Below are 27,802 nucleotides of genomic sequence, written 5' to 3' on the forward strand. Positions count from 1 at the left end.
ACGCACAAGTTTAGGTGTCGGTTTTCTCCGTGTTTTATTAGGGGAAAAGGACACGTGTAAATGTGACAACCATTATTTCACAACACCAAGTTCACACTTAACTGCAAGCCATGGCTTTAAAAAAAAAAAAAAAAAAAAAAAAACTTAACACAGTCAAGTGGTGTAAAAAATATTGAATGCATTTGCGAAGGTTTGGGGATGTGCTTTAATGAGTTTTCTTATCTCTCGATCAAGTATCTGCAATGGAGTAGATGATGTTGGAGATTTGTCTTTTGGTTTCCATTTTAAATTAATTAAAGGAGGAGGTTCATGGATGTGGTGAGGGAAGACATGCAGGTAGTTGGTGTGTAAGAGGCAGATGTAGAGGACAGGGTGGTATGGAGACGGATGATCCGCTGTGGCGACCCCTAATGGGAGCAGCCGAAAGAAGAAGAAAATGACTAATTTGGTTAAACAGGTTACAAGTTCAAATTACTCATTTATGTAGATGCACCATTCCAAAGAACGCAGTGGGCGGAGAAGGTACATTATGTTAATGCTGATGTGATTTGGTGAGGGAATGTGATGATCACAAACTGGGTCAAGGGGGAAAAACTATAGCTCTTCTAGATATTGGTCTTTAAGTGTTTTCGTTTTTTTTTTTTCTCCGTTTGTCTTTCTCCTTCCATATGGGTTTATTACTCACTTGGAGATGGAGTCTTAAGTTTGTTAAAAATGCACTTTGGTGGATTTTAGTATGATGAAAGTGAGACTGCTTTCCGTGCATCATAAACACCACTTATTTATAATGGATGCGTCAAATCAAGTGTGCGTTATGGATGTAATGGGCTGCAGGGAAGGACGATCAGCTTCTATGGATTGGTTGATTGAGAGCTTAGGAGGTGGTTTAAGTTCGTGGCCAGGGTTTATAAATCCCTCCCTGACCATGACTCAAACCCAGAGGATGGATGGATGGATGGATAGATAGATAAATTAATTGGTGTTTTTCGAGCATTTGATTAAAATAACTTTTGCTTTCGTTTCAACAGAACGTCTCGGACAGAATATCAGACCTTGATCGTGTTCACTCCACCTACCGTTGTTCTTGCTGTTTTGGGTTGTAACCAACATTCTTGCGTGTCGCAACACCAGCTGTGCTTCCGACGTATGCGCATTACGCGTGTGCGCGCGGTGAGACTGGGAACGCGCTTCTGGAAAGCCAGAAACGAACCAGTCCATGGGCTGGGTGGATGATTAAGAGCTACATCGGCTTTTCGTTAGTCCTGTTCATCAAATCTGATATGTAACATGTCCACGTGATCTGGAGATCCGGCACTAAAACCAAAGACCAACGTGGGTTTTTGCGCTTTTACTGTATTTGGATTAGTTACCATGCGGATTTCGGTGTTTCTCATTACCGCAGTTATTCATGGATTGTGTAAAGGTGAGTGGTGTCTCTCTCTTACCATTCTTATCTTTTATATTATTTGAAGGGAATAAAAGACCAGACTCCTGTTTTAATGGAGAAAACAGCCAACTTCAACATATGTGGGAACTCATTCCCAGGAAGTGGATGAGCATGAGGCAGCCTTTACGCCTCATATACTGTATGCTGAGTGAACAGGCTCATAACTGCCCTCAATATTCATTATAGTACAGTATCAAAACGCACATCTGGCAAAACCTTAAGTTCAGTATGTTGCTCTCATTTTCATTTAAAGGTATTACTCTAAAATGATTGCGCCATAAGGTTGAAATATGTAGAAGATGCCACCGTAGTACCATGGAAATAACTAGGAAGCAGGAATTATTCAAGTAAAACATCTGTATCTGCTCAAATCTGACTTACAGTTACATAGAACTCTGTGAACCATTTGACATTTTCCTTCCCCCAAAGTTTGTGTTCTTACACTGCAGGGTTCCACTGGATTGTCCTTATTCATAAGATTAAATATTGGGCACTTGATTCTGAGACAGTAATAATTATCATCATCAATTATGTACTGTTTAACCTTCAGGTCAGGAGGTCTGTGAAATCTTTCCAAGGAACCCAGTCGTCCTATATGGTTCAGATGTAACGTTGTTCCTCAGAGCTCAGTCCAGTAGTGAGTGCCGCTCCAAGACGCCCTTCAGGCCCAGTAGGATCTTCTGGACTCTTGATGAGAGGAAAATCGACGATAGGTTTTATAGCTTCAATTCCACCTTCGCCTCAGTGTCCATCCTCAATGTCTCTGTAGAAAGATGCAAAGTGAAGTGTTTTTTGAACGATACACCACCTGTGTTATTGCATGACACCTTCATCTTAACATATCGTAAGTACTGATTATGTTAAACATACAAAAGTTGTACCTATTACAGAAAATGCATGTGTCCAGTGTATATATTCAGACATTTCCTCTTTTTTTTTTGTACATTTTAAAATTTTTTTAATATTGATTTTCTTCATTATAAAACGTAAATGATCAAACGGTTTCCTGTGCAAATGATGGGGATTTACTGTACACTTGTATTTTCACTGGTAGTCCTGTCATCTAGGCTTAGTAATTTGGCACATATGAAAACATGTCTGCTCACCTGTTATACCTGCTTCTAACACCAACTTTCAGAGCTGAATGTTGATTGACATTGTTGATGGTTTTTAATGTTATCATGTTTGTAGTGTGATCACCTGAAAAATAAAACTATAAATTCCCTACATGTGGGGAAAAAGTAAAATGCGTATGGGAAAATCTCACATTATATTAAAAAAAAAAAAATAACAGAGGAAAATAAAGTAATCTTAAAAATATATATATTTTTTAAATTGTTCTCTCTCTCTCTCTCTCTCTCTCTCTCTCTCTCTCTCGCTCGCTCGCTCTCGAGACAATTAGCTCTCAAAGCTGTGTTAGAAGAAGTAGGAAAAATGAGTAAGCAGACAGGATATAAGATGTTTTGACATGTGCCAGATTACCAAGCCCAGATGGCAGGACTTCCAGTAAAAATACAAGTAAACAGTAAAGCCTTGGTGTCAGATACCACAATTCACCTTTCCAGGTATTGTGGAGTCCATGGCTCGAGGAGTCACAGCTGTTTGGCAGCACAAAGGGGACCTACAGTATTGTACACAGCATCAGGCAGGTGATTAAAATGTTCTAGCTGATCATTGTGAATGTGTTGCTTAAATTTACAATTTGCAATTGGATCATCATGTAGAAATTCTGTCATTTGCACAAGAAACCGTTTCCTAATTTCCGTTTTATAATGCAGAACATGAGAACATGAGAACATGAAATATATACTATATATAAAAAAAATATAAAAATGAAATTATATATACATTATAAATATTTTTTTAATATATTTTTATTTTATATATATATATATATATATATATATATATATATATATATATATATATATATATATATAAATAATAAAAAATATATTTAAAAATAAAATATATATATATATATATATTTTTTTATATATATATTATTATTTTAGAAAGCATTTTTGCACAATGGTGTTTTGCACATGTGACTTTTGCTCAGCAGTGTATGTCAGAAATGCAAAGCCCCACGTTTAATATGCAGAATAAACAAATTCATATTCAGTAATGATGTTTCTCTCAGCTGTTCTCAGCAGTCCCACAAATGTCTCATGCTTCGGAAAGAAGTTTGTCCATCAACTCGGGCCCCAATTAACCTGTATGTGGGATCACGAGCAATACATTACAGATGTAAATTACACAGTCCATTTTAGGTAAGTGAATGTACATGCTCTTCTTCTTTTTTCTTCTTTGGTTTCTTCTTGAATAAATTTTAATGTTTCTTGGTATTTTGCAGGCAAGATAAAGATTATTATTTTTGTCCATCAAAAGAAAAAAATTGTACTTTCAAAGATGTGAGTGTACTATTTGATAAACCTTTGAGTATAGCTGTGAGTGCACAGAACTCCTACGGATATTTAGTTCACTCCAATGAAGTGACCTACAGTTCTGTTTGGAATATTGGTAAGTAGCTGAAATTGGCAGTTCAATGAGTTTTTTTTTTTCCTGTTGCATCATAAAGCACTAATTTGATTTACTTTAAGACAAAAGTCTACCATAATACACGTTTAGAGTTGCTAAAGATATTTAATTTAAAATGTCATTTTGCACACTTTTACACATTTTATGTTCTCATTTATTTATTAGAGCATCGACATTCAATCATTTCAATTAGTCTTAGGTACGTTTATTTATTAGATCGGCTTTCCAATAGGTCATCTGTTAGCATACATTAGGATTTGGTGGCACTGCTTTTCGAAATTGAAACAAGCGCTTGGGGAAAGCCTGCCAAAGCTTTTCACAATATCTTGCTTTAATATATGTATTTATTTATTTATATTAAATTATTTTAAACACTGTCCCTGATAGAGATTCTGTAACTCTGTCAGGTTTGGTGGCCTCTTAGTTCAGTGGGTCAGGGATTTAAGCTCCACTGTTGCTACTGTTGGGCCCTTGAGCAAGGCCCTTAACTATTTCTGTGCATGGTTTCATGTCAGCCCCTTACTCTGACCCCACAGCTTCTTAACATCACTGAGATATGTGAAGAAATAATTTCACTCTTTTGTAATATACATGTGGCTCATAAAAAATGGTTAATTTATCTTTTCATAGACTGCAATTCCTGGCTTGGTATTGGGCCCGTCAATACTTTCACCTTGTTGCCTTTTATCCATTTTATTACATCATGAAGGTAAACTTAAGATCCTGTTGAAGACACATTTGAGTACAGGTGTTAACATGTCTTCAGGCTTGGGAATTACTAAATAATCATAATGAATTAACTTTTTTTTCTAAAATGCAGCAGCTCCTTTTTTTCTGAGCAAAACACTCCTACAGTGATACTCCAAACCCCATTCTTCACAGTTGGGATGGAGTTCTCCTATATACCAGCTAATCATTCATTTACTTTTGGGTCATTATTAAAAAAAAAGCATGTGGTGATAAAAAAAAAAAATAATAATAAACCTGAACCTGCTCACTGTAAGCAGGTTCTTATGTACTCTATATTGCCACAAGTTTGTGGACACCTAGTCATTAGTGTGGTCTTGCTTTTTGGGCATCGCATTCTACATTTAGTCCCAAACTGCTCTTATAATTCCTTCCACTCTTCTAGAAAGATGTTCCACTAGATTTTGGAGTGTGCTTGTGGACATTTGTGTTCATCAGGTACTGATATAGGTGTGGTGAGGAGGCCTCGGGTGCAGTCATCGTTCCAATTTATTCAAAAGGTGTTCAGTAGGGTTGAGATCAAAGCTCTATGGCAGGATCCACTCCAAACCATACGTTATACATATAGTTAGTGAAATGCACTTGTTACATCAGTTTTTAAATTGGATTAAGGTGTTCGATTGGATAGTAATATTCACCGCTACTGTATTAATTTGATGTTTCAAAAAATTGTTCATAAACCTAAAACGTTGCTTGAAATGTGGTTTTTAATTTGAATAAAACTAGTGAAAGTACTGTTTACGAAGCTTTTTGATTGGCATCGTATTTTGCACAGTGTAACTATTTGTGTGTGTGTTTTTGTTTGTGTGGTTCAAAAAGCTTTAATGACCCCAATAAATAAATGTGATTGCCACAATATATATATAAAGTATATATTTGCTTAATGTAATACACAGTGATCCCTCTCATGCCCAATCATGCAGACAGTTAATGAGTGTATGTGAATTGCATAACCTGGTCTGATCAGCATATATGTGTTCTAGTTAAAATGGATCCGCCGGATGTTAACGTTGAGCCTTTGCCGACTGGTCTCAGACTGACATGGAGGCTCGAACAGAGATCTTGGAGCAAAACAGCGGAGTGTGAAATACGGTTACGCGAAAAAGATTTACATACTGAGGTAAGTACAAATGTGTGTTGTTACACAGCGTCAAATTTTACAGATTTATTGTACTGTAAAATAAGATTTTAGGTTTTTTTTTTTAAAGATCTAATATTAGTAATATAGATCTATATATAGAATATAGATAATAGGTGTATGTGCCTTTTTATTCATTACAGTAATTCGCTAGTTGTCAGTGCAAAAAATAAATGAAATATACACAAAACTAATTAAAAAAATCGCATACATCATTCATAACTGTTTATGTAAATGATATATGATCTCGTAAGGAAAAACCTGTGATGGTGCATTTCAGCATGACCTCATGTCAAAAAATTTGAAAAAGAATTACAACCCAATTACAAAAACAAGTTTATATTTTTCATTTCATGATGCATTAAATGTTTTGGTGAAAGGTCTGCAGGCAGTGTTACCTGAGGGCTCAAAGATCACAGTATTAATGATTTTCACCCAAGTCGTTGCAATTTTATGTTAAGGAACATTATTATTTTTTTTTTGCAGATTGCTAAACCTCCACCTATCTTTATTTCTGAGAGGTCATGTTACTGACCCTTTGCCAAATAACCTAATTAGTTGCACAATTTTATTTCTGTTTCTTATTTGCAACACTTAATTTCCTAGTCTTTGTTACTAAAATTACCATATTCTTTTCTTAATGTTTCATTTTCTTTCAACCTTTGATGTTCCATTTGAAATATAATGAGATTTAAAATAGAATGGGGACATTTTAACATCATGTGCAAAAAGCTGAGGATCACTGGTTCATTTATTGTGTTTTGATGCAATGAGATCACACTACAAACATCTGAATGCTTTGAGTTGAGAACAAGTTCATACTTGTAAGTTGCTGTAAACACTGCTGTGAGGTTTCTCAGTCTTCTCGCATGATGCATGTTTTACAGATTATAGTGAAACACATTAATAGTGATCAAATAGGCACCAAGGAACTGACCAGTGTAACGCCATGTACCAACTATACCGTGTCCATGCGCAGCAAAGATCTAGGCTGCTCAGTCTGGAGCTCATGGAGCCGTGATGTTCCGGTACTCAGCTATCTCAATGGTAACATTTTACCCACCCCTTATTCACTTTAGGTTTTATTTTACGTCTCATTCTAACGTTATGATACTGTACATTTCTTTTACAGTAAGCAGCTTAAAGTTCCATTTTTGGAGATCCAAAAGTGTCTTGGGTGATCGGGGGAAAAGAACAGTGCTGCTTATGTGGAAGGTCGGTTGGCATTTAAAAAGGATTTTGAAGTTTATGATTATGGCACTGACTGAATCTGAAATCTGTGATTTATTTTGTCTCAGGGAGTCCCACCATCCTGTAAAGCTATCGATGAATATTGTGTCTCCTGCGACTCTCTGAGCTTTCACAAGTGCTTTGGGCCCTATGAAAATAACATGTTTATTACTTTGGATAAACATCCGCACAGGATAACTGTGGCTGCGTTTCACAATAAAACGAGTCTCAATAAAGCTTCCATTGAGGTACCTGCCATGGAACAAGGTGAGCTAGTAAAAGCAATAAAACATGTCAGGGCATGGTGTTACAGGGAAATAATCAGTAATAGGCTGGTTAAAGTTGATTATTATCCTATAACAGCACATCTGAAAGAATCAAATTCTTCTTATATCACACCAGTTTGAACCAGGGCTGGTTTAAGCCAATTATATTAGGGTGGGCTGGTACAATTAATAGGAGGGCAATCAGTGGGAGTGGCCCCAGCACCTAATCCAGTTCTATCAATTGCAAAAAGAATCCATTTATAAACTAAATCTGAACAATGATTCGTTGAACAGTTGAACTTGGAAAATTCGTTCTCCAGTAAAATTACATACTAATCTTTCAAGCCTCACTTTAGGCTTTGGGAAGGGGCAGAGCTTTGGGTAGGGGCAAGGCTTTGGGTAGGTCTGATCATTGTTCATTGGCTGTAGGCCACCAAATCAGAAGTTAGAAATAATGCTGGTATTTTATGTGTTATTCTCCCCTTCAGCTAAAATGATAAATTCAAACTTTGATTCAGTGGGCAAGATCTAAGCCCACCTCTGCCCACTGCTGCTGCCGGCCCTCAGTTGAACCCGTTTTCACAGTATTTTTTACTCATTATTTTTATCTATTCATAGTTGTATTCAATATCGTGAAACTCCAATGAAACATGTTCCCGTAATATCTGATTTTATAGCAACTATAAACAGTCATTTCCTCACTTTCCCTTAAAAGTTCTAATCTTTACAAAGAATTCTTTAATACAATTATAACCTGTTTATTATTCATTAACAATAATTTAGATTTTTAGGAGTAGTTTTAAAACAAGTTGCCGCTTAAAGGAAATATAAGCTGTAACTAGATCATGAGCCTCTTGTTCCGAATCTCACCACCTGCTGCTAGTTGACGATAGAATGGCTTTTATTAGGCGGATTAATTAGCATGCATGTAGGACAGGCAGACTTTCCACAATCAGAAACATGCACACATTTGGTACCACTGACAAAACCGAGCCAAGAAAAGTGCAGTGAAACTAAGCTATCATATAACTCTCCTGATTGATATTTGTATTTAAGAACCTTCTGGCTAATCAATATAGAGAATTCAACAACACAATACAGTAATCCCCCGCTTTACTGCGGTCCGCATCTCGGTCCAAATCGTTTATCGCGGAATTGCATTTGCCACATAATTAATTTGTTTGGCTGATTTTCCGGTCTTTCGCAGGTAGTACGATAGACCAAAAACTTATAGAGAATTGTTTTTATGGCGTTTTATGTTGAAATAATGAAATGTATAATTAAAAATATAATGATCAATTATAAAATGAAGTAAAATGTTAATACGGTGCAGTACTGTATACATAAAATATGCATTTTTGGGGTGTGTTCCCGTTTTTCCGTTTATAGCGGGCGGTTTTGGAACGTAACCACCGTGATAAACGGGGGAAGACTGTACAGTATTTCTAAAGTACACCATGAGTTTACAACATCACTAGACCCACTTATACATTTGTTTCATTAAACAGAGCTGGATTTACCTCCGGTTAAAAATATCAGCGTGTTTGTCCAGCATGGAGGTATCCATATCACCTGGGAGAAGCCTAGTCTTCCTGTCAATGGATATTTAATAGTCTGGAACAGTACGGCCCATAACCACATGTGGCAACAAACTCCTGAAAGCAATTTCACTCTAAAAGGTATGTACTCTTGTCGAATTCCACTAGACTTTATGTATTTATTGAAACCAAGTTTATTTATTTTTGTATTCTTCAAATACCAGGTGAGCCTTTGACCCTTTACACCATATCACTATCACCGCTCTATAAAGATGGTCCGGGAAATCAAATTGTTCTTCATAATTGCAACCAAGATCGAAGTGAGTTAAAATATAGAAATGGATGGACAAAATTAATTTCAATGTGTCGGTTTAAGCAGGTTATACTTGAAAAATAGTTCCTTAAGGAACCCTTGAGGAACCATTTATTCAAGTAAAATCTAATAAACCTAACAAAAAAAAGCCTTATTATTGTTAGTAACTAATGAATAAATTATAATTCTAAAATGTACAACTTGTTTTCTGTTGTAGACCTATCAGAGGTGTCTGATGTCCAAGTGATCAGGGTTAGTGACAAGCATGCAGAGATTCACTGGGTTCCCATTTTACCGATCCAGTGCTGTGCGTTTGTACTGAACTACACAGTGTTCTATAGAGTATCCAACAAGCCAAAAACCAGAAGTAAGTCTGACACGTGTGTGTGTATGTGTGTGTGGGAGTATATTGCATAAACTCGGTACAAATTGCTAAATACGTTTTGGTGTTCTGCTTGTACAGATGTTACTGTGGGACCAAATCAGCACCATGTCATTTTGGAAGACCTGCAGGCCCAAACAGAGTACAGCGTTTATGTCATGGCCAGAACAGCGGCTGCTTCTTCCGAGAGCAGGAAAACCATATTCTCAACAAAGCCCAGTAAATAACACTGAACAGTTTTTTTTTCTCTCATGTAATTATATGTAAAAGATGTAATTACTTATCTAAATAAGGCTCTGGGTTACTGATTGGAAGGTCCGGGATTCATCTCCAGTAACGCTAAGCTGCCACTCTTGGGGCCCTTGAGCTAGGCCCTTAACCATTTGTGCTCCAGGGGTGCTGTATCATGGCTGACCCCAGCTTCAGTAAAAAAAAAAAAAAAAAACCAACAAGGATTTAATTGTGCTGTAATGTACATGTGAGGGAAAAAAAGCTCTTCTTTTCCCACTGGTGCTTGTGATTAGAGTCAGATCGATTGACAGGACTTAGTGATGCCATTATCCCCATCCCGAGAGAACAGATAGTATTGCTTGTTTGGATTTCTGGCAATAAATGGCCAGAATTAACAAATTAGGCAGGGCTATATTCGGTCTGGAGTGAATAGAATGTATATGTTCCTCATTTCAGGCACTGACTTTGTTCTCTACTTAATTTTCAGGTAAATTTATCCTTATTGGGCTCATTACCTGTAGTGTTGGTCTGGTCCTGTTTTCCCTGCTTGCTGTGACAGTGTATGTATCTACCCTTATATCTTTATGAGAATGAAATTAATTTAAGAATTTAAACAAGGTATTGATAATTGATAGTAATTATTCTACGCTCCTACAGACAACGGAAATGCTTGAGTAAAAAGATTCCAGACCCACGATTCAGTTCTTTGTCTATGTGGCCATCAGATAATTGCCGAAAGGTACGTCTTTTTCTTTGTCTCTAGATGCTAAAATGTAAAATGCTGATATATAAAAATTTCTGGTTGGGTTTTTTCAGCCATGGAACCTATTCTCAGTGGCTGACAGCAGGGACACTGAGAAAATTTTGCCATGTCATGTGGACAGTGACGTCATCTGTGTGTCCCGAACAAGCAAAAAAGACATTGCTACATTGAAAGCTTTGGCTAATATCAAGAATATTATAACACATGAAATAAAATCACAGCCAGAACCCACTCCACTAGCTGCCGGTTTATCTAAGGGACAGACACCAAATGTTGGGAAAGAGCAAAAAGTCTATCCTGTACAATCAGTGGATCTCCAGCCTTCAGGAATTTGTCCTCTTTCCCCTGTTCAATCACTGTACAGGCAGCAAACCCCGCTAAGCAGCCCTATCGAGTCACCTTCCAAAACTCTCTGGTCAGATGAGACCGAGACACTGCTGACTCCAAAGCTCAAAAATACAGCTTACTTCACCAGTTACGTAACCTTGGACATGTTCGAACCTATTAAGCAGCCAAGCAAGTGACTCCTTTGGCGCCATGTCTCGTGCTAATAATATTGATTTGTACATTAACTCTATTATTGTGTGTTGTTGCTACGACTATGACATGTATCTCTAAAACATCCAGTAACCAGAAAAAAAAGATGCATTTGAATACATTAAAAAGAAGAATCCTATTGCTACTAGGTATTTTTTCATTCACGTCCTTATTTCAACAAAATGCTTTGCTAAAACCCTTAATGACGCCAGCGCACGTAAGTAGCTTCGAACAGTGAGTGCAGTTTGAGTTAATTAGGTAATTAGCTGGGTAATGTCTGTGTAATGCTACAGTAGCAGCCCAACATTAAGATTAAAAAAAAAAAAAAACCTTGACATAGCTGATGCTCTAAACTTTAATAAACTGTTTAATTATTAGGTTAATATATTCAATTATAAAGCAAGGCCAGCGAAGTTGTGAGGTGAACGATGCTAATTATCTGCTCGCTAGTTGTGCAGTAACATGCTTTTGAGCACACTAAAGCACATGGAAAACTGTGTGGCACAGTAAAGCACCATAAAGCATGGGGAAGCACTGGGAAGAACTGTGTAGCACCCTGAAGCACTAGAAAGCATAAGGAAGCGCCCTGAACAACTGTGTAGCACCATGACGCACCGGATTAAACCATGTAGCATAGTGAAGAACTGTGTAGCACCCTGAATCATTGAAAAGCATAAGGAAGCACCATAAAGGATTGTGTAGCACAGGAAAAAACCGTGTACCACCCTGAAGCACAGGGAAGAACCGTGTACCCCCCTTGAAGCACATGAAAGAACCGTGTAGCACCCTGAAGCACAGGGAAGAATTGTGTACCACTCTGAAGCAAAGGGAAGAACCGGGTACCACCTTGAAGCACATGGAAGGACCGGGTACCACCGTGAAGAACCGTGTACCATTCTGAAGCACAGGGATTAAACCGTGTATCACCCTGAAGCACATGGAAGGACCGGGTACCACCCTGAAGCACAGAGAAGAACCTGAGGTTGCTACCTGAGGTTGCTACCTAACAAGCATTGGCTTTGAAGATACAAAGCCAACAGTGTGCTTTTTACCTGTGTAATTATGAGCAGTACTTCGTGATTTTATTGAATGTAAATTTATTACAGGAAGTGTAAAATGAATATCTGATTGGTAGCAGATAAAAATGCGACTGTATCTAGAATTGGGTTTGGAAAGAATATTATGTTAACTGTAAATGTTTGTGTATATTTTTTTTTTTTGTTTTGTGTCTGGGATTTGTGTTGTATATATTTTCAATGTGATACATTTATATATTATATAACACATTTAAAATATAAAATTATTTTTTTTACTTAGTCCGATTGGTTTCAACATCAGATGAACCACCTTAAGTATATTTATATATCAGTAATAATAACTAGTGGTCAATTTTGCACTTTCATGTTATTTCGTGTTATTCAGGTTTTCAGGTGAATGTTATAAAGCGATGTTCAGATGCCGTAATTAGCCCGTTGTAATGTAACGATCATTTCCTCACTCAACTATGGAAAACTGATCGACAGACACAATTTCCAAGAACATGAAATGACGTCCTGTTTGGGTTTTTTTTGTTCTTGAACATAAAGACGGTGGTGTGCCTTGTGTTTCTCTTCATCTGCACAAGCAACTTATATTTAGTTTCAAATGGACTTTGGTTGTGTTTGTGTAGCCATTTTTCTTTAAGCGATTATAAAAGAAAGATAAATTAAAAGAACAAGACGATTGATTTTGATAAATGATTCTTTATTTATCATATGGTTACTACAAAGAGTAATTTTATTGAAGATTTTCCACAAGATACTGGAAATGAATACTTGAAAAAGCATGCATTAAACAGGACTCCGGCCCTGTAGCCTGTAGTGTTACGTTTTCTCTGTATACATACACACAATTGTTTATTCATGTCGAACATGGACATCCTGAAGGATTGGCTGAAGCTCCATAGCAGGTGACAAAAAGTGCAATATACGAGTATTTGATTCTTTTCAGTTGCCTTGAACGCACCCTGATGTCAGCACTACTGAAAATCGAAGGCAATACTGAAAAGTGATTCTAAAAAAATGTATATGAAATTATGTGAAGTGTTTAAAAACAACCAGTTCATGGTTGAAACATAATACTGACATTTAACAGAAGCTAATGCAATAAAGAAACTGCAGAAAACTTATTTAAAAGCAGATTTTGTCTGCACAAACTAACAAAAATCAAGCCAAAGGAAATTCCAAGACTTTTTCATGACCAAATAAATGAGATCAGTAACTGCATGAACAATGTGCTGTACAGAAAACTCTCAACGTTTTAGGGTACATTTTGCATGGGGATTGAACATTTTATTGGCTCAGCTATGTTCATAAACAATGCCCTCCAGAAATATTGGCACCCTTCATAAAAAAAAAAGTGCAAAGAATGATGGTAAAAAATATGACAAAGAATACCCAGGACTGTTGAGAAGATAAATTCCTGTATCAGACACAAATGGGACAAACATTCCTCTCCCAAAACTCCAGCAACTGGTCTCCTCAATGCCCACATGTATACAGACTGTTGTTAAAAGAAGAGGGGATGCTACACAGTGGTAAACAAGGGCTAAGACGTGTTAAAGCAATTCAATTCGAATTACTATTTAAACAATATTTTCCTTAGTTTTTTTATATTTTATATGTTTTGTATTGAAAATAAAATTTCTATATTAACATTTTATACGGGGGTCCCACCTTTTTTTTGGAATTGGGGTTTAAATATAAAAAAACAAAAACAGGGATCGATTTGTATTTGGTTTTAATATACATTTAAAAAAATCATCATTAAAATTATATATATATTTTCCTCTCATTGCAGTTTACAAATATTATCTGGGAAATAAGATTCCCATTATATGCCAAGTCATTTTTGGAAATCTGTTCTAAGGATCCACAGGATCTGTTGATTCTGTTTGTCTGGGTTCTACATTCTGAGGTTGGAGACCTTGTGAAATCTTCTTGAATCATTACCATGGAAAAAAATAAAAATCCCAAAGGACCTTAAAAAAATGTAGATAATTAAAAATATCATGGAGCACATTTCTGGCCAAAAAAAAAAAAAAAAAAAAAGGAGATAACATGGTTACAGATAGAATTTTGACAAATGCTGAGCCAAACATACTTTCCAATCAACACAAATGGTTTTGGTTATTTTTTCCCAAGGCGATAAAATGAAGTTATAAAATAAACATTACTATGTTCCTGTACATTTGAAATCAGATTTAACTTTTACGGGATATCAGAGATTATTTCTGGCACATTTTCATGAGAGCCAATAATTCTGGAGGATTCTGTATACGCTTTAAACCTAAAGCATGTGTAACCTTACAAAAGTAACTTTTTCCAAATACTAAAATAAAAAAGTGTCAATATACAAAATGAAACTGCCATTGCCAGTATGTATGCCTATATAGAAGTGACATCATTGTGGAAGTGGAGGTGGGATCGGTTTGTGACCAGAGAGCAGAACCAGGGGGCATCTAGTGGTAATGATCACACACCTGTACAGTAGAGTGTGAACGTTTGGGTGGAGAAAAGGATTTAAAAGAGGCGAGGTGACGGCTGAGGATTGAACTTGCAGAGACGCGTGTGTGTGCGCGTGCTTTAGAATAAAAAACGAAAGCATATAAAAGAACATGGCAAAAATAAAGCCGACTTTTGTTGAGACCTGTCGCTTGCGTACTGATCCTTCATCTGCGAGCCTCTGAATTCTTCACAGTAGAACCGAAATCCAGGAAAACAAGAATAACGTACAGGTGTGTGAATGAACACTAGATTCCCCCACCTCCGTTCTCAAATCACAATCTGGTGCGGGACCACGCCTCCACTTCTACGATCTGAAAACTGAATCAACGCAGCCAGTCGGTTTCTTAGATTTAGCAGCGGTTAGTGTGAAACTTAAACGGGCTTTCGAACATGACAATGAAAATCAGGTCACCAGAAGAAGGCACGGGATTGCGCGATTACCAACCGGGTTTCTGTCCTCTCACTGTGGCCGGTAGCCACTCTGCTGCGGCATGTAACCAGGGGCAGGACCCGGAGGATCCTCGGTCAGAGTGGGCGAGTCCTCCTCCTCCATCGGACTAAAACTCAGAGATCCGAAGCTTGGCTCCTCTACCTCGTCCATGTTCAGCTGCTCGAGACCTCCGTGTCGTTTGAAGTAGGAGTGTGTGTGGTGGCCGCTGCCATCGGACAGGTGCTCCGAGTTTTCCTCGCATTCCAGTAGAGGCTGGGTCGATTCTGAACGGGAGAACATGCCCGCCTGCGTGCTGGGTGTCTGACCTTTATATCCGCTGCTCACCACAGCGGAATACTGCACGGTGCTGGCCGTGGTCTGGCCCGAGTCGGCCTCGTCATTGGAGGACACGCTTTGGCGTGGAGTGGACATGCCGGACGAGCCGCCAATGCCGCTGCTGCGCTCCTCCGAAAAGTACTTCTTGAGTGGCATCACTGACTTATCCTCATCGCACAGGGACTTACTCTCATCCATATCCACCTCCACCACGCTCACCTCTGCCAGGATGCTTTCTTTCGGGGTGTCTGGCTAAAGAAGGGCAATGAGGCGATTGTCACATTAATGAACGAATCAGAATGGGGAACATCAGTCGGCTAATGAAAGTCCAGACAGTTTTACCAACTACCTCGTCTGGAGTGTATAGTTCACTAACCTTGTTGGGACAGTCAGGTGACCAGCTAGCAATAGTGCTGTTGGATGGGTCTGGAACTTGCGGCCAGAAACGTCTCTTTAACCTTGAAAAGGGAACATAAATGTATTACTTAAGGCAGAAGATTACAGACCATTAGAAGCATTAATAAATTAAGACCCAAAACAAACACGCAATGAGACGAGACAGCAGAAGACTTCAAGAAAGCTCTATTCCTAAGAAAATAACGAGAGTCCTATTTAAATGATGGGTTCGTTGTAACAGGTGAGTTTCATGTTCCAAGCCTGCACTGTATAATATGTGTCTCAGGGTTCCCAATGAATCTGCATTGTGCACAGTTGAGGAACATTTTCACTATCTACAGTGCGTTCGGAAAGTATTCAGTCCCCCTTCACTTTTTTTTCAATGTTATGTTGCAGCCTGATACAAAAATCGCTCCAATTGATTTCTTCCCTCATTAATCTACACTCAGTACCACATAATGACAAAGTGAAAGCAGAATTAGAAATAGCCTTCTCCAGATTTGTGATGCAGCGATCCTGTCTCTAAGCTCTGCAGGAAGCTCGTCTGTTTTTTTTTTTTTTACAAAACAGGTCCGGTGTAGAAACATCTCAGCAACCTTTAAAAGAATTGGGAGGCAACTGAGGGAATTTTCAAGTGTTAGTTGCAAGGGTCTAAATACTTGTGTGCGTGAGATCCTTTTTTTTTTTAATGTAAAGACATTTCTAGAATACTGTATTGGAAAAGTCAATACAAATCTGATCATATCAAGCTACAAAATTAAAACAAAGGGGGTCTGAATACTTTCCGAATGCATTTGATGTATTAATAAACAGTGATATATTCTGCACATTTTTGTGTTTAATATTCCTAAAAATTATGTGGGGGAAAAAATGTAACCTGCAAACAATTCGAACAAAAATCACACTGTCGGTTACAAGGATCATGAGATTACTAACAGATGGACAAATGCCATGTTTTATATAAAGATCTAATATAATTATATAATTTTTAATTCATATTATGCTAGTGTTCTGTCATACATCTCATATGTTATTAAAACAATTGCAAAAATCATGTATAGTGTAGTAATAAATACTGAAAATATATAATGTATGATAATATTATACTGTAAATATATAATGTGTATGGAAATCAATATAATTCTGATAGTGATACAAATAAAGCTGATAAAATATCAGACACGTTTTTTTTACTTCTGTACTTTTTTGTCTACCTTTTTTTTTTCAAAATTGTGTTTGCATGTGTGTGTGGCGACTCACTGTTCTTTCTTCGTTATGATGAGGACCATTATCAAAACTACAAAAAACAGGAAGCCCAGGCACACCACCACAACGATCACATCGATTTCACCGTCCTCTAAAATGTGCAAGTGAACACACACACACACACACACACACACACACACACACACACACACACACACACACACACACACACACACACACACACGGTTAGAAGTAGAACATACAAATACTGAAATGTTCAATGGTACTTTCTTTTCCACTTGTCATGCAGACTACCATTTAAAGGTATATATAGAAAAGTGTAGCATCAACTTCACACCTGGAATTCACAGCTTCGAGCTCTATGTGAAACCGTGAATTTTCCAGCTGCGCTTTTTCGCCGTGCAGCGTCCATATCGCAACTTACAACCCTTTTTATTTTGTTGTTGTTTTTTTAAACCCTGGAATTTCATCCACAATTTATATATAATGTTATTACGTACCATATTTCTTTGTGTGGAAACTGGAATCAGGTCCTTTCTTTGAGCCCTCTTCGTTAGACACCTTGATGCTTACAACATAGTGACTATCACTATCCAGTCCATTCAGTTTGTAGGAGTAGGTGTTGGATGGAACCACAATGACTGCCAAACAAAACTGGTCATTAGCTATGAAAGGTCTTCACACGATAAAACAGACCCATTTTTATTATTTTTACGAAACCAATGCAATGACACGCACGCATGAACGTTAAACCAGGTGCACACTGTGCGATTTTGGCCACTGCTCTAATCTGAGGCTAAAATCTGTACATTTTTCAAGATTTCAGACTCTTTCCAGCGGTGCGACCTCTCCTACGACGATTGAGGAACCAATACGGACGCCGAACCTGATTGACGAGATTAATTGGAGGAAACAGAGTTTTTATATGATGCTACCTTTAGCGAAGGTCCGAACGCATCACGGCTTGGTGACATAAAACCTCTACAGTCTGAAATTATAGCAAATGAGATCCTACAGTGTGACATGGGGATCATGTTCATACAGTCTGACAAACAACATTCACAAAGGACTATTAAAAATCGCACAGCGTGAACCCCGTATTAGGAAGCCGATTTGACTTACATTGCTCTGTGTTTTTTGTTTTGTAGCTAATGGTGTAGTTGGTGAGAAGACCTTGCTGATCATCAATAGGAATCTCGTTCCATGTCAGCTGAGCGGTGGTTTTCCCTGTCGCAGTCACATTAACTATGGGACCGCGCAGAGGAGCTGGAGCAGGAAAAGAAGAGCGACACGTTAACAACGTTGATTCGGAATGCCCATAAGGAAATACAAAGACAAATGATCATGGAAAAGTGTATAGGAATTATGAACGAAAAGTAAACATACGTCCTTGCTGGAGATAGGCTTGTACAGTGACTTGTCTTCCTAAATTGGAGGAGCCTTGAACTCGATAAAGCGGGTAGACTGAGATGTTGTAACGTTTAAATGGCTTCAAACCTAAATGGTCGAAACACAAAATTTCATTAGCCAGCTGTAACAGTCATATCAAGCAATACAGTTGTTCCGGGTGAATTCAGAATCACATCTGAAGTACTTTCTTTTCCTCCAAAATATGAGAAAATCTGCCAATCAGCATAATAATCTGGAATGATCAACAGTTGTGTAGGTGTTTTCAACAGCACATGAAAGCCCCGCCCACTTCTGCCTAATCCCACATGCTGTAATATCATCTATATTTTACAATAATTCCCTCTCATATGCTGGTCAGTGATCAGAAACTTTCAAACACAAACGCAAAAATTGCATTCCGAGGTACTCACCTTCAATGTACATGTTGTTGACCCTGCCTAACACTCTTTGCCAGCCGATCTTTTTATCAGGCACCAAAACCCATTCTATCACATACTCATTGCGATTATAGGAGGGCGGATGCCAATTCACCAACAGCTTGCCATCACGTGCTGAACAATTCACCTGTTCCACCCCGGGATACAGACCTGCAACAGAAATCATCACAACTTCAAATTCCAGTAGTAGTATTCATTCATTACGACGGGTAACGCAATAAATAAGAAGAAGCATCGGTCTACCAATTTCCTCTTTTTCTTTAGCAAAACAAATTCTCAATGTTCACGTACTTATTCCAGGTCTCTGGATCATCAAAGTAGCCGGAGGTGAAACTCCGATGGAATTATTTGCGGTGATTTTGATTAGAGCTTTGTCTCCCTTCAGAGAGAACCTAAGCTCCTTAGAACTGATCTCATGGGTCTCAGAATGTCCATTGTTTTTAATCGTAATATTATACCCCAGTATTTTGCCGTTGGGCTTCTCCGGATCCTGGAACAGAAATGCATAAAACATCCACGCTACTAATCGTCCACAATGCAGAAGCTGTACAAAACAGTCATTTACTATTTAAAACATTTTACCTTCCAAATCAGCTTAACGACACTGTTATTCGAGGCCTCTTCATAGACTCTCCAGAGATCCACTCTGTTTGAAGGAACTGAGCAAACAGGGCCATATTAGAAAAACAGCATGCAAACAGACATCATTTAAGAGACATTAGATTAGTCTCTGGTACTGATGAACAGGCATCTTAGATAATCAAATAAATAAAGCAGTGAATGTATACACACCACCCCAATTGAGTATATAGTGAGCAATTGTGCATATAGGTGTAACTAGGGGTGTAACTGTACACAAAATTCACGGTTCGGTACGTTCCTTGTTTTATAAGTCATGCTTCGGTTCAATTTGGGTGAAGAGATGCAAAACAAAAAAATCTTTTTTCGAACAAAATTATTTTAAATAAAATGCCTGAGTGGTTAAATGATATATATAAAATAAATAGAATTAATTAAATGAATGCAATAGACTTTATTATATTAACTAAAAGAGTAATCGATTCAATTGCCACAAATTAAATTGATTAAATAAAATTTAATAAATGGAAATATTAAAATCAATAAACCATGTAGACCCCACTTGAGTAAAACAGAGGTGTGTTTTTTTTTTTTATATTGAACTGTCTAAAGATATGATCTACTTCACTTCTTCTACTTCTACTATTTTAATAATAGTTTAACAAATGTTTTCATTCCTTCCATCCTTCATTCATTCACTCCTACGATTTGAGCAATTGCCAGGATTTTCTCCTTTTAAGAAAAAATCTTAAAGCTGTTCATAAAACGCAAAAAAACGTATGTGCAAAACAAAATCTACGTTTTTTATCGCACTACAAATTGTATTTCTGGTACAGCGACACTGCGCTAACTAATTTTTTAACTCATTGTGTACGTTTTTAATCTTAATAATAATAATTAAAAAAACGAAACAAAACAGCGACACTGCGCTCCTAGTGCAAGGCGAAGACTAAACAAACTTGCAGTTCGCCACTTAATGCGTCTGTGTTAATTCGGTTCGGGACGAATACGTGTACCGTTACACCCCTAACGATTGCTATGTGTTATATAAAGCTCATGTTGTTGAAAGTGGTTCTGAAGCAGGGAGATGTCTTTAGCAGCGACTCACTGTCTTCTGGTGTACGAGCTGTCGCGTTTTGGCTCCAGTTACTCCAGTGGCTTAAACCTTTTTGACGAATGCAGCGCATCTGCACCACATACTCCGTGTAAGGCTGAAGATATTGCAGTCTGAAGGACTGGATGTACGCTTTGGTTAAATTCTGGGGTAGCTGAAATCACACGGAAAGAACAAAAACAGACGCTTTGAACAAATGCAAATTCCGGACTGGATTCTATGTGCCGTCTGAATTCTATGAAAATACAAACTAAAATGAGATATTACTATAATATATACTCCGTGTAATTACTATAATATAGTGTAATTACTATAATCCGTGTAATTACTATAATATAGTAATATATAATAACATATATAACTGACCTCTAGAAAACAGAAATCGTGGTTATAAATGCTTGATTCTTACGTAACGGAGTAATATTTCAAAAAACTGCACGTGGAAAGATACTACCTATAATTGTAATAATAAGGTAGAATGAAAACCATGTACTTATGCATGGACAAGTGTTAGTTTTGGTTGTGGTTTCGCAGTAAAGAAAAACGTAAAACATGAGATGAACATCCAGCGGCTGTGACTCAATTACTAAGAAAAGAGAGCGAGTATTTTGTAGCATGAGCTTTCAGCAATATGCTGCTGCAATGTGTAAACTCAGCTGCTGCCAGACAGACACAGATGACACTCATTTCCTGGAACAAAACTTTTGTTTGGTTTTTTTAAACTATGTGATAAGTTCTCCTTTACATGAGCCACAAACACGTTCAACAACCTGAGTATTTTAAAAGTTTAAAATAGAACAATAATCAAGATGAAGGTTAGATATTCAGTAAAATTCGACATAAAAGACACAGGTCTTCTTACCTCTTCCCAAACGCTGCAACCTGCTTTGCAGTATCTGATGTGATAACTCAGCTTTAAGACTGTGTCATGAATCGGATGTGTCCAATTCACCATTAACGATGTGGGAAAACCATCCTCTGGAATAACCCTTATATTTCCAGGTGGATTTGTTTGAACTTGAGGATAAAGGAAAAATGTATAAGACACAGTTTCCACTTTCTAACAATAAAAAAAAAAAAACAATAATAATACCAAAATATTCGGCATCATTTGACAGTTCGTCTGATTTGACAGTCCCCAGTTGGTTGTGTGCTTCTACCCAGACAGTTAATTGCAAGTGATTGGGGAAGGTTCCAACATTGATAGTGAGTGTCTGTGTTGCATTCTTGTGACTTGTAACATTTAGCATGGTGGAACCAAACCTAGAAAGAAATGCAAACATTATTAGAGAATGGAACATAAATGCAATCAAACGAAAATCCTAATGGAGTCAATTTCATGTATCCAGACAAACCATGCATATAGTGTATAACTGGTGCTAATAATTGGGTCTCTAGTCCCTGGTTTCCATGAACATGTCAGTTCAGGAGAAATGCGTGGGCCATGTTGAAGAGCAATACAATTCAGCTGCTCGGGCTTTAATGGAGGATCTGAAAGACAGGAACATACCAACATTGGTATATAATCAATTAATTAATTAAATCAATCAACCAATCATAATTTATGACAATCTCAGAAGCACTGCTAAAAATCTTGTGACAAATTGAGTTAAACAACAAAGGCGCAGTCTGTAGTTTGGATATTCAAGTGCAAACCCATTATGTACCGTAATTTCCGGACTATAAAGCGCACCCATATATAAGCCACTGAATTTGACAAAGATTTTTATTTTAAACCTAAATAAGCCGCACCTGTCTATAAGCCGTTTCTGTCTACACTGAAACTAATGAACTTTACACAGGCTTTACCGAAAGAGAGTGTCTGTTACACGGTGTAACGGGTGAAATATGTTGTGGCTCCTTTAAGAGCAGAGCGGTATTTTGGGAATAGCCTGCCGCCGCATTTTTCCGCTATTACTGCATGTGTGCAAGACCGAGGAATATGTCCTTATTATTTTCTGATGCTCATTTCTAAGTTTCTTTGACTAACCCATAATGCTGTTGCCAAGAAAAATAAAAAAGCACGAGTTTTGGAAACCTGTCTGTGCTTATATGATTTCTGTTGTAACTGGAGTTAGCGAGCTCTCCCTTAACCATGACTCAACGCCTTACAGCGGCTTGTATCTAAACAGTAGCCGACCAAGAAAGTCATTGTTTACTGTCTTCCTCCTTCCTTTCACAACTATTTCTCTCGGGAGTTTATCTTTTGGCATCGTCGTGCGTTTAAAAAAAAAAAAACGTTTTTTTCATAAATAAGCCGCTTCGTTGTTTAAGCCGCGGGGTTCAAAACGTGGGAAAAAACTTAGCGGCTTATAGTCCGAAAAATACGGTAGTTAAAATAAAATCTTTGACTATAAGAAGTAATTATGACGTTATAATAAGATTATTAAAGCCCATTTTCTTTCCCTCCCTCTATATTCCTACATGATTGCTTCCCCCTCCTTTTGAATTTGTCTGGTTTCCCAACCATACTTCTAACCAATCTTAGCATGGGTAAAGAGAAACACAAATATTTCACAGGCAAACATCATTAAAATGTGAAAAAAAAATAAGAAGTTACATGGCGAGTCATTCTTTCTGGACCTGATCACTGCTAGATGTACCTTCTTTATATTATTATCCTGAATTTGAATATCCTTCAAGTATAATGAACAGATATTTGATTGACCACAGACAGCTGGAAAAAAAAACGTCTATAACAGTGTAATACTAAGCTATATTACTAAAACTTTTATTTTTTGTAAACACATTTTCCTCCTCTTGCAATTAATATTTTTCTTTACTAATTTAAACCCAATGTTGTGTCCTGGAGGCAAAGTGCAGCAAAAAAAATTCTCATAAGGTCAGTAAAGATATTTTGCAGGCTATATTTAATATGATCAAATTCCCTATGCAACAACAGTGACCAGTATTTAATAAAAACAAATCATATCTAAACTCTTTTCCTCTCACATGCGTGTAAAACCACCCTCGAGACTATCTTTAGTCAACTCCCAGACCACAATACTGCTGTTCTCTTCAAATGTCTCTTCTTTTTTTTTTTAATTTCACTACTGACACAATAGTGATATATATTTATGCGAACATTCTAAACCTCAAATGTATGACCTTCTACTAAAATTCCCATGGATCTCACCAAGGATCTGTTATATTTGTTTAAGAGATGATTTCCAGATGGTCATTAAAACTGATTAAAAGACATGTTAATGTAAACAACAACAAAAAAAAAAATACTCACATCCTTTATCAAGGTAGATGCCATATATGCATTTCTCTTCGTATGAAATGTCCTGTTTGGAAGCCTTACACACCAGTGGGTTGTTCATATCACTGCTGACGTTCACAGTAACCGAAACGGCCGACTTGTTCAGCTTTGTGTAAGACTCCCTTGGAAGAGCAACAGTTCCAAAAAACCATGTAACATCATCAGCGGTGTATACTGATTCATTACAGAGATTACAGACAGCTGTGAATGGCTTCTCAAGTTCCACTACAATATGTCCTGTAGAGTCTGGAAGTATTTTTGCACAGCTATCACAGGAACCTGAAGAGACAGAGGAAAGAATTGATGTGTTTTGTTTTTTGTATAACCTTCAGTCAATTTAATGAAATAAAAGAAATTGATGTCAACATTTTGAGCTTTGGTGCTCATACTGGGCTGTAATTCTTTCACAGGGAGATTTACAGGAAAAAAAGAAAATAAATACAGTTGTTTTCTAATTCTAGTTGCTCACCAACTGTGCAGCTGAAGAGCAGGAAAAGGACAAACCCGCACAAAAGTAGTGACATGCGTTTCATGATGTCGGCTGTCAGCATCTGGAAAAGCAGTTTTTTGATTATGTATTTTGCAGCATCGGCTACATATAAAAAAGGAACACAATACTTTTACTAATTTACATGAAAAACCAACACTTTTTTGTTTCAACCACTGTTACTTTTTTTAGACACAAAGTTCCTCTTGATTAACCGTGCCACCCTAATTCTGCTTCTCGGCTACATTCCCATATCACACACAACAAATCAATATTAAACACCAAATCGAAGGTTCAAAATGAAATTAAAATCACAAACAATATAAACCGACATGTAATAATAAATGTACAAATCGTATTTCTGCACACTGCACTAACTCTTGTTTTCTTTTTTATACCCCTTGTTGTGTATGTTTTTTAATTTTAATAATGTTAAAAATTGCCCGAAAAGTTTGAGGCAGAGACTAAAACACTTAAAACGTGGGAACTCGAATTTTAACTACAGTATGTTCCGCATGCAAAAAAGATTGCATCCAGTACACATGTGCACCAAACAGAATATTTTTATATATATAAAATGTACACATATATACACACATACATATATACATTATATATATATATACATTATATATATATATATATATATATATATATATATATATATATATATATATATATATATATATATATACACACACAAAAAATTGAGATGCTATTTAAAATGTAAAAAATTAATTTTTACAGTAAAGCATATTTAAACTGTACCATTTCTCAGAAAAGAATAACATTTGGTTTTTGGTGCCCCTACCCAGACTTTTTTGCATAATTTCAGACTTGTTTTCTTTGTTCTATTGTGAATAAACCAGACCTCAAACTTTAAATTTTGCACAGGGTTGGATAATAAAACATTATACCATTCTAGCATTTTGAAATAGGTAAATAAGTTAGAGCTGGGATGCTTAGCATGAAACTGGTGCATGTCTAGTCACTGTTAAAGACAAGCATCCATTTATTAAATTCACCTATTCATCTTCTATAATGTATCCAGAGCTAATCGTAGGAACACTGAATATACACCCTGAATGGAAAGACAATCCAAACCAGGTCACCATGTACACCCATTCACACCTAGTTGTGTATTAGGGTACAAAATCTACCTACTGGTTAGTTTAGGAGATGAAAAGAAATTAAAACAAAACTCGTATGGACACCAGGAGAACATGTAACTCCACAACGACTGTACTCCAAACTCAGAGATATTTATCTGGCTTTCATTTTTGCTTTTGTACAAAAAACGTAAAATGGTCAGGAAACGCAGACACAAACATTTCCTTTGTTCAAGCTTTCTCTGAACTATTCCGAACTATCGTTTATTTAAAGAGCCCTGGACGTTAGCCATGGTCCCAAAGCAACCAATGCACTGATAAGGAACACAGACACCACCGAGGCGAAGTAGAACCTCTCTCAGACAGCATGAACAAATCTTAAGAGGAACCAGACCTGAAAAGGAAGTAATACTTTTCTAGTTCCTACTGCATAGTGTGATTCTAAATCAATACTCTCACATTTACTGTTACTTCTCCTATTATATTAAAAGATATTATATTCAGGGTGTGCAGAGATGTTTGAAAGCAGATGTTGAGATGAGCACAGGACCGTCTTTATGATTACAGAAGCAGCTCTTAGATGCAATCCAATCTACAGAAATTGAGTTAATATTAAGGGTGTGAAGGGATGTTGGAAAGAAGGGATGAAAGAAGAGTCTTGGGATGAATATAAGATCATCTTTATGATACAGGAGCAGTTCTGATGTACAGTCCATGTCTGCAGAATCCATGTAAGATTCTGTAGACGTCTGAGATGTCTGTACTCCTAAGAATGTGGTCAAATGGCATCTATTAGAGCAAATGACATGTTATTGTAATTTTCTTTCTTTTCAGCATCCCAGGATGTGATGAGAGATGAAAAAAAGGAACAAATTCATTTCATATCCCTATTATTTTTGACTTGTGGTGATGTTGCTTGGATCTAAGTAGAAAATAAATACAATTTCATTTTTTCCTAACTAAGAAGGTCAGGTTGAAAAGCCAAGAGAAGCTGTGAGATAGTGATCATCTCAGCGATCATCTCAGCGATCATCTCAACGATCATCTCAACGATCATCTCAAAGATCATCTCAAAGATCATCTCAGCGATCATCTCAGCGATCATCTCAAAGATCATCTCAAAGATCATCTCAAAGATCATCTCAATCTCTTTTTCTTTCTATTATGGAGCATACTCACAGTTCCGAGATTTAGATATCATCATTAAGATAAATTAATGGCATTTTTTTTATTTTAGACAAAACATCTAAAGCCTGTCCTGGATGAGTTGGAGGAGCTGGAGAACATACAGCAGTTCATTGAGCTAGGCAGGTCATGCTAGCAAGGACTGACTAGCTGCTCTCATATCCGCTATCTAAACAAATCAACATGTTTCCTACAGATTTGTTTGTTAAAAAATATTAAATTAAAAATAAGCAATAAAAGAATAACCCGGTTGTAATCTTTACCTGTTCACCGATTTTCTGGCATCTTGGTAGGTCGTGCGTGATGTTTCCTACAAGTTCGGCGAGCTACATTCCAACTTTTAAACGTTCCGGATTGTTACTGTAAATCAGCCCAGTCTCCTTAAATAACTCAAAATAAATATAAAAAAGCGCCGAGGCCAACTTTCAGGTGAAAACACATTCTTGTGTGCTCCACGGGAAAACACAGGCAAAGAACAAGGCACAGGAAACTACAGTCTTAAGGAAAAGCGTTCTGATTGGCCAGCATGGCTGTCAATCATTCCAATGCACGCCAAAACGGCGTCATTCACTTTCTATTACATTTCCAGTTAGTCTCCGCCCACTGACCAAAAAGAGGGGCTTCAGAGGCGGGGTTGGCCCGCCCCCTTCCTCTGCTGCAGACAAGGTACCTTCTGAGAGGAGTGAGTAAACAGGAATAGGAGTTGTGTGTGTGTGTGTGTAAAACAATCTTTCTCTGAAATAGTGACTCACTGTGAAAACTTGTACTATGGAAGCCCTAAGAGGACAGTTTTTTTTTTTCCATTTTGCTTTCAATGATTAAAATACTATATATATATAATGTGTATATATATATATATATATATATATATATATATATATATATATGTTGTGTTGGTCCCCTTTTTTGCTGCCAAAACAGTCGTGACCCATCAAGCATTAACAGCATTAACTTCTCCAGCAGTTTGAGCTACAGGAGCTCATCTGTTGGATCAGACCACACGGGCAGGCCTTCGCTCCCCACGTGCATCAGTGAGCCTTAACCGATCATGACCCTATCGCCTGTTCACTGCGGTTCCTTCCTTGGAGCATTTTTGAAAGATACTGACCACTGTAGACCAGGAACATCCCACAAGAGCTGCAGTTTTGG

The 27,802-nt window shown here is 37.2% G+C and overlaps 2 protein-coding genes across 3 annotated transcripts; one reads left to right on the top strand and one right to left on the bottom strand.

Annotated features, from left to right (window-relative positions):
• The first annotated feature begins 689 nt into the window (after positions 1-689).
• LOC124393425 (granulocyte colony-stimulating factor receptor-like) lies at positions 690-12,856 on the top strand. 2 transcript variants are annotated; one of them, XM_046861255.1, is made up of 15 exons: positions 690-1,423; positions 1,998-2,291; positions 3,591-3,720; positions 3,804-3,970; positions 5,719-5,855; positions 6,761-6,920; positions 7,006-7,088; positions 7,172-7,370; positions 8,878-9,048; positions 9,132-9,227; positions 9,438-9,587; positions 9,684-9,821; positions 10,321-10,393; positions 10,491-10,572; positions 10,650-12,856. In XM_046861255.1, exons 1-15 carry the CDS (start codon positions 1,372-1,374, stop codon positions 11,118-11,120), a joined length of 2,403 nt encoding a protein of 800 aa, XP_046717211.1. In that variant the 5' UTR covers positions 690-1,371; the 3' UTR covers positions 11,121-12,856. The 2 variants fall into 2 exon arrangements, with proteins under 2 accessions (XP_046717211.1, XP_046717212.1); XM_046861256.1 differs by lacking the exons at positions 690-1,423; positions 1,998-2,291; positions 3,804-3,970 and having other exon boundaries at positions 3,598-3,720.
• On the bottom strand, positions 12,856-27,181 carry LOC124393424 (interleukin-6 receptor subunit beta-like). Its single transcript, XM_046861253.1, has 16 exons — positions 26,917-27,181; positions 24,342-24,423; positions 23,846-24,151; positions 21,963-22,098; positions 21,701-21,870; positions 21,470-21,624; positions 20,602-20,761; positions 19,497-19,573; positions 19,206-19,404; positions 18,888-19,064; positions 18,454-18,564; positions 18,190-18,333; positions 17,568-17,708; positions 17,101-17,197; positions 15,821-15,902; positions 12,856-15,696 (listed from the first exon to the last, which is right to left on the bottom strand). Exons 2-16 carry the CDS (start codon positions 24,421-24,423, stop codon positions 15,139-15,141), a joined length of 2,595 nt encoding a protein of 864 aa, XP_046717209.1. The 5' UTR covers positions 26,917-27,181; the 3' UTR covers positions 12,856-15,138.
• Between the last annotated feature and the right edge of the window lie 621 nt (positions 27,182-27,802).

Source organism: Silurus meridionalis, chromosome 11 (genome assembly GCF_014805685.1).
Source record: "Silurus meridionalis isolate SWU-2019-XX chromosome 11, ASM1480568v1, whole genome shotgun sequence".
NCBI lineage: Eukaryota > Metazoa > Chordata > Actinopteri > Siluriformes > Siluridae > Silurus > Silurus meridionalis.